This window comes from Dreissena polymorpha, chromosome 14 (genome assembly GCF_020536995.1).
Source record: "Dreissena polymorpha isolate Duluth1 chromosome 14, UMN_Dpol_1.0, whole genome shotgun sequence".
Lineage (NCBI taxonomy): Eukaryota > Metazoa > Mollusca > Bivalvia > Myida > Dreissenidae > Dreissena > Dreissena polymorpha.
In genome coordinates, this window is record NC_068368.1 from 21492535 (window position 1) to 21506105 (window position 13571).

At 42.5% G+C, this 13571-nt stretch overlaps 1 protein-coding gene across 1 annotated transcript in view; it reads right to left on the reverse strand.

Annotated features, from left to right (window-relative positions):
• Positions 1–13571, reverse strand: part of LOC127858164 (transcription termination factor 2-like) — an 84724-nt gene that overhangs the window by 46047 nt on the left and 25106 nt on the right. The window contains exons 9-12 of the mRNA XM_052395132.1: positions 7721–7849; positions 7042–7195; positions 4011–4143; positions 434–633 (exon numbers count right to left, since the gene is read on the reverse strand). Of these exons, the coding sequence (XP_052251092.1) occupies positions 434–633; positions 4011–4143; positions 7042–7195; positions 7721–7849 (616 nt within the window). The remainder of the gene's footprint in view (positions 1–433; positions 634–4010; positions 4144–7041; positions 7196–7720; positions 7850–13571) is intronic.

Below are 13571 nucleotides of genomic sequence, written 5' to 3' on the forward strand. Positions count from 1 at the left end.
GTCTAGCACAGACCTGAGCAATGAGTACATGCCTAGCACAGACCTGAGCAGTGAGTACATGTCTAGAACAGACCTGAGCAGTGGGCACATGTCTAGCACAGACCTGAGCAATAAGTACATGTCTAGCACAGACCTGAGCAATAAGTACATGTCTAGCACAGACCTGAGCAGTGAGTTCATGTCTAGCACAGACCTGAGCAGTGGGCAAATGTCTAGCACAGACCTGAGCATTGAGTACATGTCTAGCACAAACTTGAGTAGTGAGTTCATGTCTAGCACAGACCTGAGCACAGAGTTCATGTCTAGCACAGACCTGAGCAGTGAGTACATGTGTATCATAGACAGGAGTATTGAGTACATGTCTAGCACAGACCTGAGCAGTGAGTACATGTCTAGCACAGACCTGACTAGTGAGTACATGTCTGGAACAGACCTGAGCAGTGAGTACATGTCTAGCAGGTCATTCTGTATTGGAGTGCCAGTAAGGGCCCAGCGGAAGCCTGCGCGGAGCCTGCACACAGCACGGGACTGGACGGCCTTGTGGTTCTTGATGTTGTGCGCCTCGTCCAGTATGATCCGCTCCCAGGCAACTCGCATGATGTTGGGGAGCTCACCTGATGGCTTGGGCTCTAACTGATGGCATATTGTCATGAAATTTTACTGGGTATGTATGGAAATGAGCCTTGCTTAGGATAAAAAGGGGTTTCATGCATGTGTGTAAAGTGTTGTCAGAGATTAGCCTGTGTAGTATGCACAGGCTTATCAGGGACGACACTTTCCTCTTTTTTGATTTCTTAATCTGATGTTCCAGATTAGGCTGTGCAGTCTGCACTTCTCACCTAAACTGGATTTGTGTATAAAAGGGACTACCGTAATAACTCTTTAAGTTTTCAGACACCCCCTCCCTTTTTTGGCCAAAATAACTTATTTTCGTTACTCACAATTTTCGGACATACTCAGGTTTCTTGTCAAAAGAACATCTGAGTAACTCTCTGAACACAGTAGCATGAGAATAATTTTTTTAATTAAGTGCATAAAGTAAATAATACTATATGGCGTGGTATTTAACAAGTACGTGATATAAGTCGTTAATGCAATGGATGTTTAACATATTGCAAATCTGTATCCGATTGTCAAAGCAAACCTTTTTAGTTTGTCTCTACATTTTCCGGCATCCATATTTAAAAATATCAAGAAGGCCATGATGGCCCTGAATCGCTCATCTGACTACCGTAAAAACGCAGTCATAAGTCGAGATTTTTTACCTCCAAAATTTGATAAAAAAACCGGTATCGACTTATGAGGTGGTCCATGAAAAGAATAATGACATTCCATGAAAAAAATAATGAAATTCGACGAAGATTGATCCCCGCGGCAATAGTTGTTGTTGTTGTATAAAAAAAAATTCGTTGATTTACGACTAACAAAACGTCGTATTTTTACTGATACTTACCAATTAATATAATCACAGTTTGCAACTACTCTTGTTTTTATTTTGATAATTTAATCCAAAGTCTTCATGTAAGCAGGTGTTGTTTTTTTACTGTTCATGTAAACAAAGAATCAAGGACATCATTTAAAGTCTCGCGAAAAATCGCAAAATGTGTGAATCGACAGTTTGACGTCATCAAAGGAAATTCGTTTCCTGTCAAGAAGCCATTAAGAACACCTTTCTCGCCGACAAAATTGGATTCCTTTGTTTAGAGAAGCGATATGCTTAACCAATCGCGTGTTTGTAACTCGCTTGCAATCGTCCCATTTTGCTTGAGCACGTGTATAGCTCCGCCTTTGAAACAGTTTCAGAGAAAAAGGTGGAGTTAGGGGTCTCTTGGGTATGTCAATCATTGTTATAGAAACACGTTTTACCGACACACTTATCAATTGTTTTGACAGTCAGATTAAAAGTACAAAGATTGGATTACAGTGGTAATATTGTTTCCTCGGATTAAAAGCGGAAAATAGTTTGTGGATAATTACTAGCGTGAATTATTGAGTGCAACCATTTATTAATTAGATGAACAAAAACACAACTGGACTTACGATAAATCTTTGAAAATGCCTGGCAAACGCCAACGTCAGGCTTATGACAATGCATTAAAAATACGTGTGATAGAGTTTGCGGAGAATTTAAATAACAACAGTGCTGCTGAACGTGAGTTTGGTATAAGTGTATATATGTAAATGTATAGAATACTACCGCAACTTCATGTACATTTAAAATGGCGTCCGTTTATGAAATTCGTAAACAGAAAATTTCTGACTCGACTTATGAAGCTAACATACTCAAAATCTCCAATTTCGGTACCAAAGTATACCCCCCGACTTATGAGCCGGGTAGACTTATGACTGCGTTTTTACGGTAACCAAATACAATCCCAACCCAGATTTCATCAAGATAAACATTCTGACAAATTTCATAAAGATTGGATGAAAACTGACCTCTATTGTCTACACACGGTTTTTCTATTATTTGACCTAGTGACCTAGTTTTTGACCCCAAGTGACCCAAATACAATCCCAACCCAGATTTCATCAAGATCAACATTCTGATCAAATTTTATAAAGATTAGATGAAAACTGTGACCTCTATTGTCTACACAATGTTTTTCTATTATTTGACCTAGTGACCTAGTTTTTTATCTAGTGACCTTGTTTTTGACCCCAGATGACCCAAATACAATCCCAACCCAGATTTCATCAAGATAAACATTCTGACCAAATTTCATAAAGATTGGATGAAAACTGTGACCTCTACTGTCTACACATACAAACTGTTGACGGTTTTTCTATTATTTGACCTTTTGACCTAGTTTTTGACCTCAGATGACCCAAATACAATCTCAACCCAGATTTCATCAAGATAAACATTCTGACCAAATTTCATAAAGATTGGATGAAAACTGCGACCTCTATTGTCTACACAAGGTTTTTCTATTATTTGACCTAGTTTTTGACCTAGTGACCTAGTTTTTGACCTCAGATGACCCAAATACAATCCCAACCCAGATTTCATCAAGAAAAACATTCTGACCAAATTTCATAAAGATTGGACCAAATTTCATAAAGATTGGACCAAATTTCATAAAGATTGGATGAAAACTGTGACCTCTACTGTCTACGCAAGGTTTTTCTATCATATGACCTAGTTTTTGACCCCAGATGACCCAAATACAATCCCAACCCAAATTTCATCAAAATAAACATTCTGACTAAATTTCATAAAGATTGGATGAAAACTGCGACCTATATTGTCTACACAAGGTTTTTCTATTATTTGACTTAGTTTTGACCTAGTGACAATGTTTTTGACCCTGGATGACCCAAATACAATCCCAACCCAGATTTCATCAAGATAAACATTCAGACCAAATTTCATAAAGACTAGATGAAAACTGTGACCTCTACTGTCTACACAAACAAATTGTTGACGGACGCACGGACACACACACAATGGACGCCGGACATCACACGGTCACATAAGCTCACCATGTCACTTCGTGACAGGTGAGCTAAAAAATGATATCTTTAGTGTCCGAAGACTTAGGGTAATTGAGGTACCTTCAAACAAAAAAATTCTATAAAAGCAGAAAATGCCATCCTGACTAGCCTATGCAGCCTGCACAAGCAACTTGGACAACAAATGCATTAAACGTCGCTTTCCCAGAGCTTGACTAGCCTATGCAGCCTGCACGAGCAACTTGGACAACACATGCATTAAACACCACTTTCCCAGACCTTGACTAGCCTATGCAGCCTGCACGAGCAACTTGGACAACACATGCATTAAACACCGCTTTCCCAGACCTTGACTAGCCTATGCAGCCTGCACGAGCAACTCAGACAACACATGCATTAAACACCGCTTTCCCCTGCAGCCTGCACGAGCAACTTGGACAACACATGCATTAAACACCGCTTTCCCAGAGCAGGGCTCAAAGAGCTGATTTTTGCTTTGCTTTGTCTGAAGACTTTTTAAAGAGACAAATCCCTGCCACCAGCCAGTTCCTTACTTTGCTGGTTTCTCCTGCCTCCTCTTGCCCCTCGTCCTTCACTGGGTTTTCCCCATTCTTATCGTTGTCATCCAACTCTACCTCCTTGCCCACAATGTTGTATGTGGTCAGTACAACATCCTGGCTGGCTAGCCTACACAAGACAATTATTTAACTTTGTTCACATGACAAAACTTAAACCTTGAATGAACAAGAGCACCGCATTGCGGGTGCAGACCGCTCATCTATTTTCTTTTTAAAGGTGAAGGGACTCTCAATTTAAATCACAAAGGAGGGAGAGGTGGAGTGAAGAGGGGTGTATAGTGATTCTGTCAAAATGCACGCCAGAGTTATCTAACTTTGCCTGCCCAGTCCCCTCATGATAGTTAGTAAGTGTACCAAGTTTGAATGCAATAGAATTGATACTTTCTGAGAAAGGTGGACCTAAACGCAAAACTTTACTGGACGCCGCCGCCAACGCCAACGCCAAGGTGATGACAATAGCTCATAATTTTTTTTCAAAAAATAGATGAGCTAACAAGAGATTGCCAAGCAATATGGTCCCCTACCGGTGAAACTCCACCATTGTCAGATTATTTTTTGTGTTGTTGTTGCCATAGCAACCATAATTATTGACATAGGAACAAAATGAAATGACGTGCATAATCTCCATATTGCCATCTATCCATATTTTAAGTTTCATGAAAAAATATGAAGAACTTGTAAAGTTATCGCAGGATCCAAAAAAGTGTGACGGACAAACTGACGGACAGACTGACAGAGCGCAAACCATAAGTCCTCTCCAGTTACACCGGTAGGGGACAACAACAATTAATTTGCTAAAAATGTTACATTTTGAATTTTATTAGGTCCTCACAAGACTCACAAATGACAAATTTTGTATTTCCAGCTATTTTGAGTTGTTAATGAACAATTTTTAATTTTGCTCTGGGGGGAATATTGAGTACCTGGATGAACCCCACCAGTCTGCTATGGTGACCACAAACAAAACTCACAGAAACTGGTATTGACCCCGGGTCGCCAAGGTGAGAAAAACATGTTCCAAGCACTTGAGGATCTTTTTCTCCCTGTTAGGCCCATGGTGCATACACACCCTCATCTAGACTTACTTGAGGATGTTTTTTTCCCTGTTACGACCCATGGTACATGCACACCCTGACCAAGACTCACTTGAGGATGTTTTTCTCCCTGTTAGACCCATGGTGCATACACACCCTCACCTAGACTCACTTGAGGATGTTTTTCTCCCTGTTAGGCCCATGGTACATACACATCCTCACCCAGACTCACTTGAGTATGTTTTTCTCTCTGTTAGGCCCATGGTACATACAGACCCTCAGCTAGACTCACTTGAGGATGTTTTTCTCTTTGTAAGGCCCATGGTACAAACACACCCTCAACCAGATTCACTTAAGGATGTGTTTCTCTCTGTTAGGCCCATGGTACATACACACCCTCATCTAGACTCACTTGAGGATGTTTTTCTCCCTGTTAGGCCCATGGTACATACACACCCTCAACCAGACTCACTTGAGGATGTTTTTCTCTCTGATAGGCCCATGGTACATACACACCCTCAACCAGACTCACTTGAGGATGTTTTTCTCTCATTTAGGCCCATGGTACATGCACACCCTCACCCAAAGTCACTTGAGGATGATTTTCTCCCTGTTAGGCCCATGGTACATACACACCATCACCCAGACTCACTTGAGGATGTTTGTCTCCCTGTTAGGGCCATGGTACATGCACATCCTCACCTAGACTCACTTGAGGATGTTTTTCTCCATGTTAGGCCCATGGTACATGCACATCCTCACCCAGACTCACTTGAGGATGTTTTTCTTCCGGTTAGACCCATGGTACATACACACTCTCACCTAGACTCACTTGAGGATGTTTTTCTCCCTGTTAGGCCCATGGTACATACACACCCTCACCCAGACTCACTTGATGATGTTTTTCTCCCTGTTAGACCCATGGTACATACACACCTTAACCTAGACTCACTTGAGAATGTTTTTCTCCCTGTTAGGATCATTGTACATGCACATCCTCACCCAGACTCACTTGAGGATGTTTTTCTCTCTGTTAGGCCCATGGTACATGCACACCCTCACCCAGACTCACTTGAGGATGTTTTTCTCCCTGTTAGGCCCATGGTACATGCACACCCTCACCTAGATTCACTTGAGGATGTTTTTCTCCCTGTTAGGCCCATGGTTCATACACACCCTCATCTAGACTCACTTGAGGATGTTTTTCTCCTTGTTAGGCCCATGGTACATGCACATCCTCACTCAGACTCACTTGAGTATGTTTTTCTCCCTGTTAGGCCCATGGTACATACACACCCTCACCTAGACTCACTTGAGGATGTTTTTCTCCCGCTTAGACCCATGGTACCTACACACCCTCACCCAGACTCACTTGAGGATGTTTTTCTCCCTGTTAGACCCATGGTTCATACACACCCTCACCTAGACTCACTTGAGTATGTTTTTCTCCCTCTCAGGCCCATGGTACATGCACATCCTCACTTAGACTCACTTGAGGATGTTTTTCTCCCTGTTAGGCCCATGGTACTTGCACATCCTCACTTAGACTCACTTGAGGATGTTTTTCTCCCTGTTAGGCCCATGGTACATGTACATCCTCACCTAGACTCACTTGAGGATGTTTTTCTCCCTGTTAGGCCCATAGTACATGCACACCCTCACCTAGACTCATGTGTGAGTGTTTTTCTCCCTGTTAGACCCATGGTACATACACACCCTCACCCAGACTTTACTTGAGGATGTTTTTCTCCCTGTTAGACCCATGGTACATCCACACCCTCACCCAGACTTTACTTGAGGATGTTTTTCTGCCTGTTTGGCCCATGGTACATCACACCCTCACATAGACTCACTTAAGGATGTTTTTCTCCCTGTTAGGCCCATGGTACATGCACACCCTCACCCAGACTCACTTGAGGATGTTTTTTTCCCTGTTTGGCACATGGGACATGCACACCCTCACTCAGACTCACTTGAGGATGTTTTTTTCCCTGTTTGGCCCATGGTACATGCACACCCTCAGCAGGCCAGGCCTACAACGTCTCTCTATCTCTGTCCGCCACTGGTGGATCAGCGATGCAGGACAGATTATTAGTGTTGCTGAGGACTTCACGAGCGTTTTGTCCACTGAAGATTTGTTATACATATCTTGTACTACAGCGCAAACTTGTTAGTGATAATCAATAAAATTGTCAAAACCTTACTTCAATCAAAACATAATAAAATCAAATGTGCTAAAAAATATTGGAATTCCTGGTTGTATGAAGACACTGCTTGCGAATGGAATACACTTGGCCAATAAACAGTGTTTGATATAAATTCAAAAATATCATAAGAATACAGATGTATATGTGCAAAAATGTATTGTAAACATATTATATTCTTTTACTGTAAAAAGTCATTAAAATAAACAGTCAAATTAAAATCTAGCATATTCAGCATCTATTTGGGTGACACAAAATTTGCAATACAGTACAATGTATTGTTTTAAAATTATTTTATAAATAAAATGTTTAAAGTCTCTGTAACGCTCAAAATCAATGAAAATTTCGTAAAGTATTTGAGCGTAATAGAGGCTTTAAAAAGACTTCTATATTTTGCTTGTTGCTTGTGATACATCCCACAATGTTGTAATGTATAAATGTAACCTACTCTTCTCAAGCTGCTTGTCCCTGTTCAACCAGACCACTTTCTCCGCATCGGTTCCATGCTTGCGCAGTTCTTGCTGCTTGATGATCAAAGATATCATTGTCAGCGTCTTCCCAAGTCCCATGTCGTCAGCTGGAAAGGTTAATGTCCAAGACAAATTAGAACATTCACATAGCATGAGCAATCAAAACACAAAAGACAAAATATGACACTAATGAATAAACTGCAAAAGAAAATATAAATGTGGGAACAGTTGTGTATCTTTCTTTTTGTTTGCCCACATTCTAAAACAAATTTTCTTAAAGTAAAATTCATTTTAATTATTAAATACTTACCTGTTATCTCTAGCTTACCCCTTTCCAAGGGAGTTATTTCATCCGGAAAATATTCAAGCGCTGGGAATCGTCCACCTCTATAAGAATCCAAATCAGGTTAAACATAGTACAATGCAACCTAACAGGAAATCAAGAACCACAACTCATCTTTCCTTTACGCAAACATAAAAAGGCGATGAGCGGGGTGGGAGGTGGGACTTACCGATAACAGGTAAGTATTTAATATAATAATTAAAATGAATTTTACTTTAAGAAAATTTGTTTTAATATCATAAATACGTTACCTGTTATCTCTAGCTGATTTTGCAGCTGCGGCGGGAAGGTTCGCATATTTTTTCCCATCACAGCAGAACTCATATAGAGGGTTTACAGCCAGAGATAGTAGAATCACGTCCTCTTATAATCTTTGTTAGTACAGTATAGTACTTAATTCTCGGATGGCACCAGTGTACTTACGCAATAGAAGAAACTACAGTTTGAGCCACTACAAGAGGACCCAACTTATACAAATTGTCTTGTTGGCACTCAAGAGAACGAAGATAAAAAGAGGAGAAGGTGGTCGGATTCCTCCAGAAAGCAGCTTGAAGCACTTCAGATAGTGGGGTCTGATTAATATAAGCCCACGAAGCTGAAAGAGCTCTTAATTCATGCGGTCTTATCTTAAACAGGGATAAATCCCTCGATGAAAGAGAAGAATAAGCTTTCCTTATAGTCGAGGCTATCCAACGAGAAATAGAAGCCGCAGACACATCGCCCCCCCCCCTTTTAATGGAATGAAAAGTCTCTTGCGAGAACCTCGAATAGACTTTACCTTTTTAAGGTAGAACTTCAAAGCCCTGACTGGGCAAAGGAGTCTATCATCATCTTCATGTCCACAAGTTCTAGATAGACTTGGAACTTTGAAGGGTTTGGAAGCCATAGAGGGGAGTTGATTTTTAGCAAGGAATCCTGACTGACATAACAATGTAACGGAACCATCAGAAGAGTCAAAACGAAGATGACTATCCTCGATAGAAAGAGCATGAATTTCACTTCTCCGTTTGGCTGAAGCCATAGTAAGAAGGAAAACGGTCTTCCATGTTAGGAATTGTAATGAAGCCTGATCAAGAGGTTCATAGGGAGCCTTAATAAGCGAACCTAGCACACAAGCTAAATCCCATTTAGGAGCAAGTGTACGAGATACAGGACGACTAAGTTCCATAGCTCGAACAAGTTCTAAAATAGCTGGATCAGCACAGACTTGTGAAGACTTAGTGAAAGCCAATGTATGCGAAATCATAGATCTGTATCCTTTGATGGAACTAAGAGAAAGTTTCTTATCATCAAAAAGATAAATGAGAAAATCCGCTATTCGTCTAGCAGAGGGATTGAGGGGATTAATTTTCCCTCGAAAACACCAATTGGAGAAGAGTTTCCAACGAGCATCATAGACTGCTCTGGTGGATTTTTTCCTTGCCGAAGCAACGAGGGTTGAAGCCCTGACAGAAAAACATTTCTTCTGCAAAGATTGCCTGATAACGGCCAGACGTGTAAGTGGAACATTTTTGGGTCCGCATGTAGTCTGCCGCTTTGAGACAGAAGATTGACCTGTGAGGGAGATTCCTGGGATAATCGTACAGGAGACTGAGAAGATCGTTGAACCAAGATCTTCTGGGCCACCAAGGGGCAATCAGGAGTATCCTGCAAGTGGTCACCCTGATTTTCCCCAATATTTGGGGAATTAGAATGGGTGGGGGATAGGCGTAAGCGTCCAGTTGGTCCCACGCGAACGAAAGCGCGTCGATTGCCCACGCTGTTGGATCGTAAACTGGACTCACATACAGATGAAGTCTGTGATTGTGTCTGGTTGCAAATAGATCGACCAGGGGATAACCGAACTTGAAAAAGATCTGGTTGGTCACTTCTTGATGAAGTGTCCACTCCGATGGAAGTAACTGGTGTTTGCGAGACAAACCATCCGCCAGGGCGTTGAGGCGAGCTGGTATATATTTTGCCAGCAGATGAATGTTGAGTGTTTTGCAAAGAACAAGCAATTTTCTGGTTTCCAGATACAGGGATTGAGAATGTGTTCCACCCTGTGCCTGGATGTAAGCCACCACAGATGTGTTGTCTGTTGACACCATCACACAAGAGTCTCAAAGATGTGATTGGAAATGAGATACAGCTAGAAATACTGCTCGCATTTCTAGATTGTTGATACGTAGGTGAGATTCCTGATGAGACCACAACCTTGAAATTATCAGACTGAGAGGTTCCAGGTGAGCACCCCACCCTTCCTTGCTCGCATCCGTTATTAGATATAATGACGGTTGCGGAGGAAGAAGGGGTACTCCTGCCAACAGAGTCTCCTCGTCTAGCCACCACTGAAGATGAGACCTTAAGGAGGGAAGGATTGGAATCTGTCTTAATAGATTGCCTGGAGACCATTTCCAACAAGCTGAGAGATAGTGCTGAAGAGGACGTAGGAAGAGACGTCCCAACTGCACAAAGTCTGCTACTGAGCTCAGGATACCGTTGAGAGAGAGGAATTCTTGAGCTGTTATATGAGATTGGGACAAAACCCAGTTGACCTTCATCAGAAGGTCTGATATACGTTGAATAGACACTCTGACCCGATTGATGTGGGTCAAGAAATTCATTCCCACAAACGTAAAGTCCTGTGAAGGAATGAGGTCTGATTTGTCTCCATTGAGAAGGAGCCCTAACGAGAGGAGTTCCTTCCAAGAGAATTCTAGGTTGTACAGAAGCAATTGACGATCGAGCTGGTGTAAGAGCCAGTCGTCAAAATACTGAAGAAGAATAATCCCGTGAACTCTGAGGTGTGATCCGACTGCCGACATTAGTTTGGTAAAAACTCGTGGGGCTGTCGCCAACCCGAAAGGCATAGACCGGAACTGGTAGACTTGGCCTTGAAAGGCGAATCGCAAGTACTTCCGGTAGTTGGGATGTATAGGAACATGGAAGTAAGCAACTTCCAGATCCAAAGACACCCCCCAGTGCAGGGGTTTGATGGATTCCCGTATGAAAGAAGGAGTCTCCATTTTGAAAGTTGGTTTGAGGAGATACATGTTGAACACTTTTAAATCTATTACTGGTCTCCAGGAACCATTTTTCTTTTCAACAAGAAAAAGACGACTGTAAAATCCTAAAGAATAAGGATCTTGAACCCTTTCTACCGCCTGTTTTTCCAAGAGCCCGAGAATGGACTCTGGAATATGTGGATGCCGAGATACCAGCTCTATAGGGACGCGAGAAAGTGGAGGCCTTTTTTCGAATTGAAAAGTCAGGCCTTTTGTCACAAGAGAATGAACCCATGCGTCTGAAGTAATTTGAAGCCATCGATTTGAGAAGTGGAAAAGTCTGGCCCCGACTGGTATTTCCGGCATCGGAGGTTGTGGCGGTAGAAAGGGAAGGGACCTAGGGCTGATAAGCAGGAGGTGCGCCCCTGCCGGTAGGTTTGAAATTCCTCTGTCGTGGCTTGGGTTTGCCCTTTTTCCCAGAATCTTTATTAGAAGACTTGTGTGACAAAGAAGGTCTGTTATAGGAAGACTGCCTATTAGGACCTGACCGTGGATTAAAAGAAGGCTTTTTAGAGAAAAGGTTATTTCTCTTAGCCGTCTTGAATGCTGGAACTGCTGGTGGCCTTGAAGCAGGATGCTTAAAGACCCCTTGGCGTTGTCCAGAGTTGTTTCTAGCTAAAGAAGCATGAAGTTGGTCATCCTTGTCAGCTGTGATTGCTTCTTGTATCCTTCCACCAAAAAGGAACCCTGATGTGAGAGGAGCTGTTCTGAGCGAGTTCATACCAGGTTCCAACAGAAAATCTTTAGGTAAAGAAGTAAGGATAAAATCTCTACGAATCCTTAGCATCTCTGACATTGAAGAAGCAGAAGTGTGAGATAAGGCCAGTGTGGTCCGTGAGAGATGAATTAACAAATCACGGAGTTCCTCCGGAACAGATTCCGACCAATCACACACCATTTGTAAAATTGTCGCTAGCATAAAGTCAATTTGGTTAGTCAAACCTAATGATCTACGTTCCCTCATTTCCCAAGTTTCCAACATTAAAAACGGAACAGAAACTGAATAGGAACCACTTGGCATTACAAGAGATAGCTTGCTAATGTCCGGATCTGGAACCGGAAGTTTTGAAAAATCCAACCCAGATGTTGCATAAGGTACAGGAGGTTTGTAACTTTTACTACCTTCCTGGTGTTTTGGATCAGCTAGTTCCTTAGGAATTTTCCATGTTTCTCCTCGTTTTGGAATAGTCTTATTAGCTGATTCCAATGATTGAAGAACAGATAGAACAGTAGAACCAATGGGAAGTCGCGGGTCAGGACGAGCCGTCGACTTAATAACCCTGTTGGGATCAAATGTACGAAAAAGTTGTTCTGTCACAGAAATCGTCGCATTTGAAGACATTTCAGCAGGTCTTGGACAGTAATCTTCACCAAGAGTACGAAACATCAGTTCATAGATCTGACCAATCGGAGCTAAATATTGATCCGTCTCAACATTAGATTCTGCATCTGAATCAGCCTCACTCTCTACAACACCAGCGGTTTGTATAGAATCAGCAGGAACAGAAGTGAGAATATCTTGTACCGGATTGTAATTGTCTGGTAACAGCGAATGATCATCCCCGACGTCAGTAAACTGATAATGTAAACCGGAAGATGGTAAATTATCAGCATTGACCGGTACAAAATGTCCCGCAGAATTCTGTATCCATAGTGTATCAGGATTCGACAGGGTAGCTGTAGGGGGTACACGACTAGATACGGTAGATGATACCCGTGGTGTTGACACTGACGCCGTAGTAGTGAGATGAGCTCCTGAAGATGCAATACATGTGGCAGTCAACGTTGGAACCGACACATTTGGCATGGAAACATGCGATTCCATAACGGAATACAATGGTGAACGACTATACGAATGGTAGGTCCGATGCTGTCTACGTGAACGTTGCCGACGTCCTTGTTTCCTGCAATGTCGAGATCTGGATCGGCTGCGCTGTCGAGATGTGGATCGGCTGCGATGAGATCGAGATTTTTTGGAATACAGTCTCCGTGAGTGACGACGTGATCGCTTATGAGCGCCGCGACGATGATAACTGCTCGACGAAGAAGAGCGTGTCCGATGTCCACTCCTTGATGAAGACGATGTATTCCACGACGAATCGGATGTAGAAGAATAAGCCGATGATGAAGACCGAGTTCTTCTTGACTGGCGATTGGTGTTATCGGTGGCAGGCCTAACTGATGACTGTTGACCGGTGACCGGACCGGACCGGTGATCAGTGACCGGACCGGACCGGTGACATGACCGGACCGGACCGGTGACATGACCGGTGACCGGCCGGTCATATCATGACCGGTTACGTCACCGGACAAAGACCGTAGAATGGCGGCTGCCATGTGGTCTGACATTGATCCAGACTTCCATGATCAATGTCGCCGGTATGCATGGTGTGAGTCATAAGATCTGATGACGATCGACTGACAACAACACCATCTTGC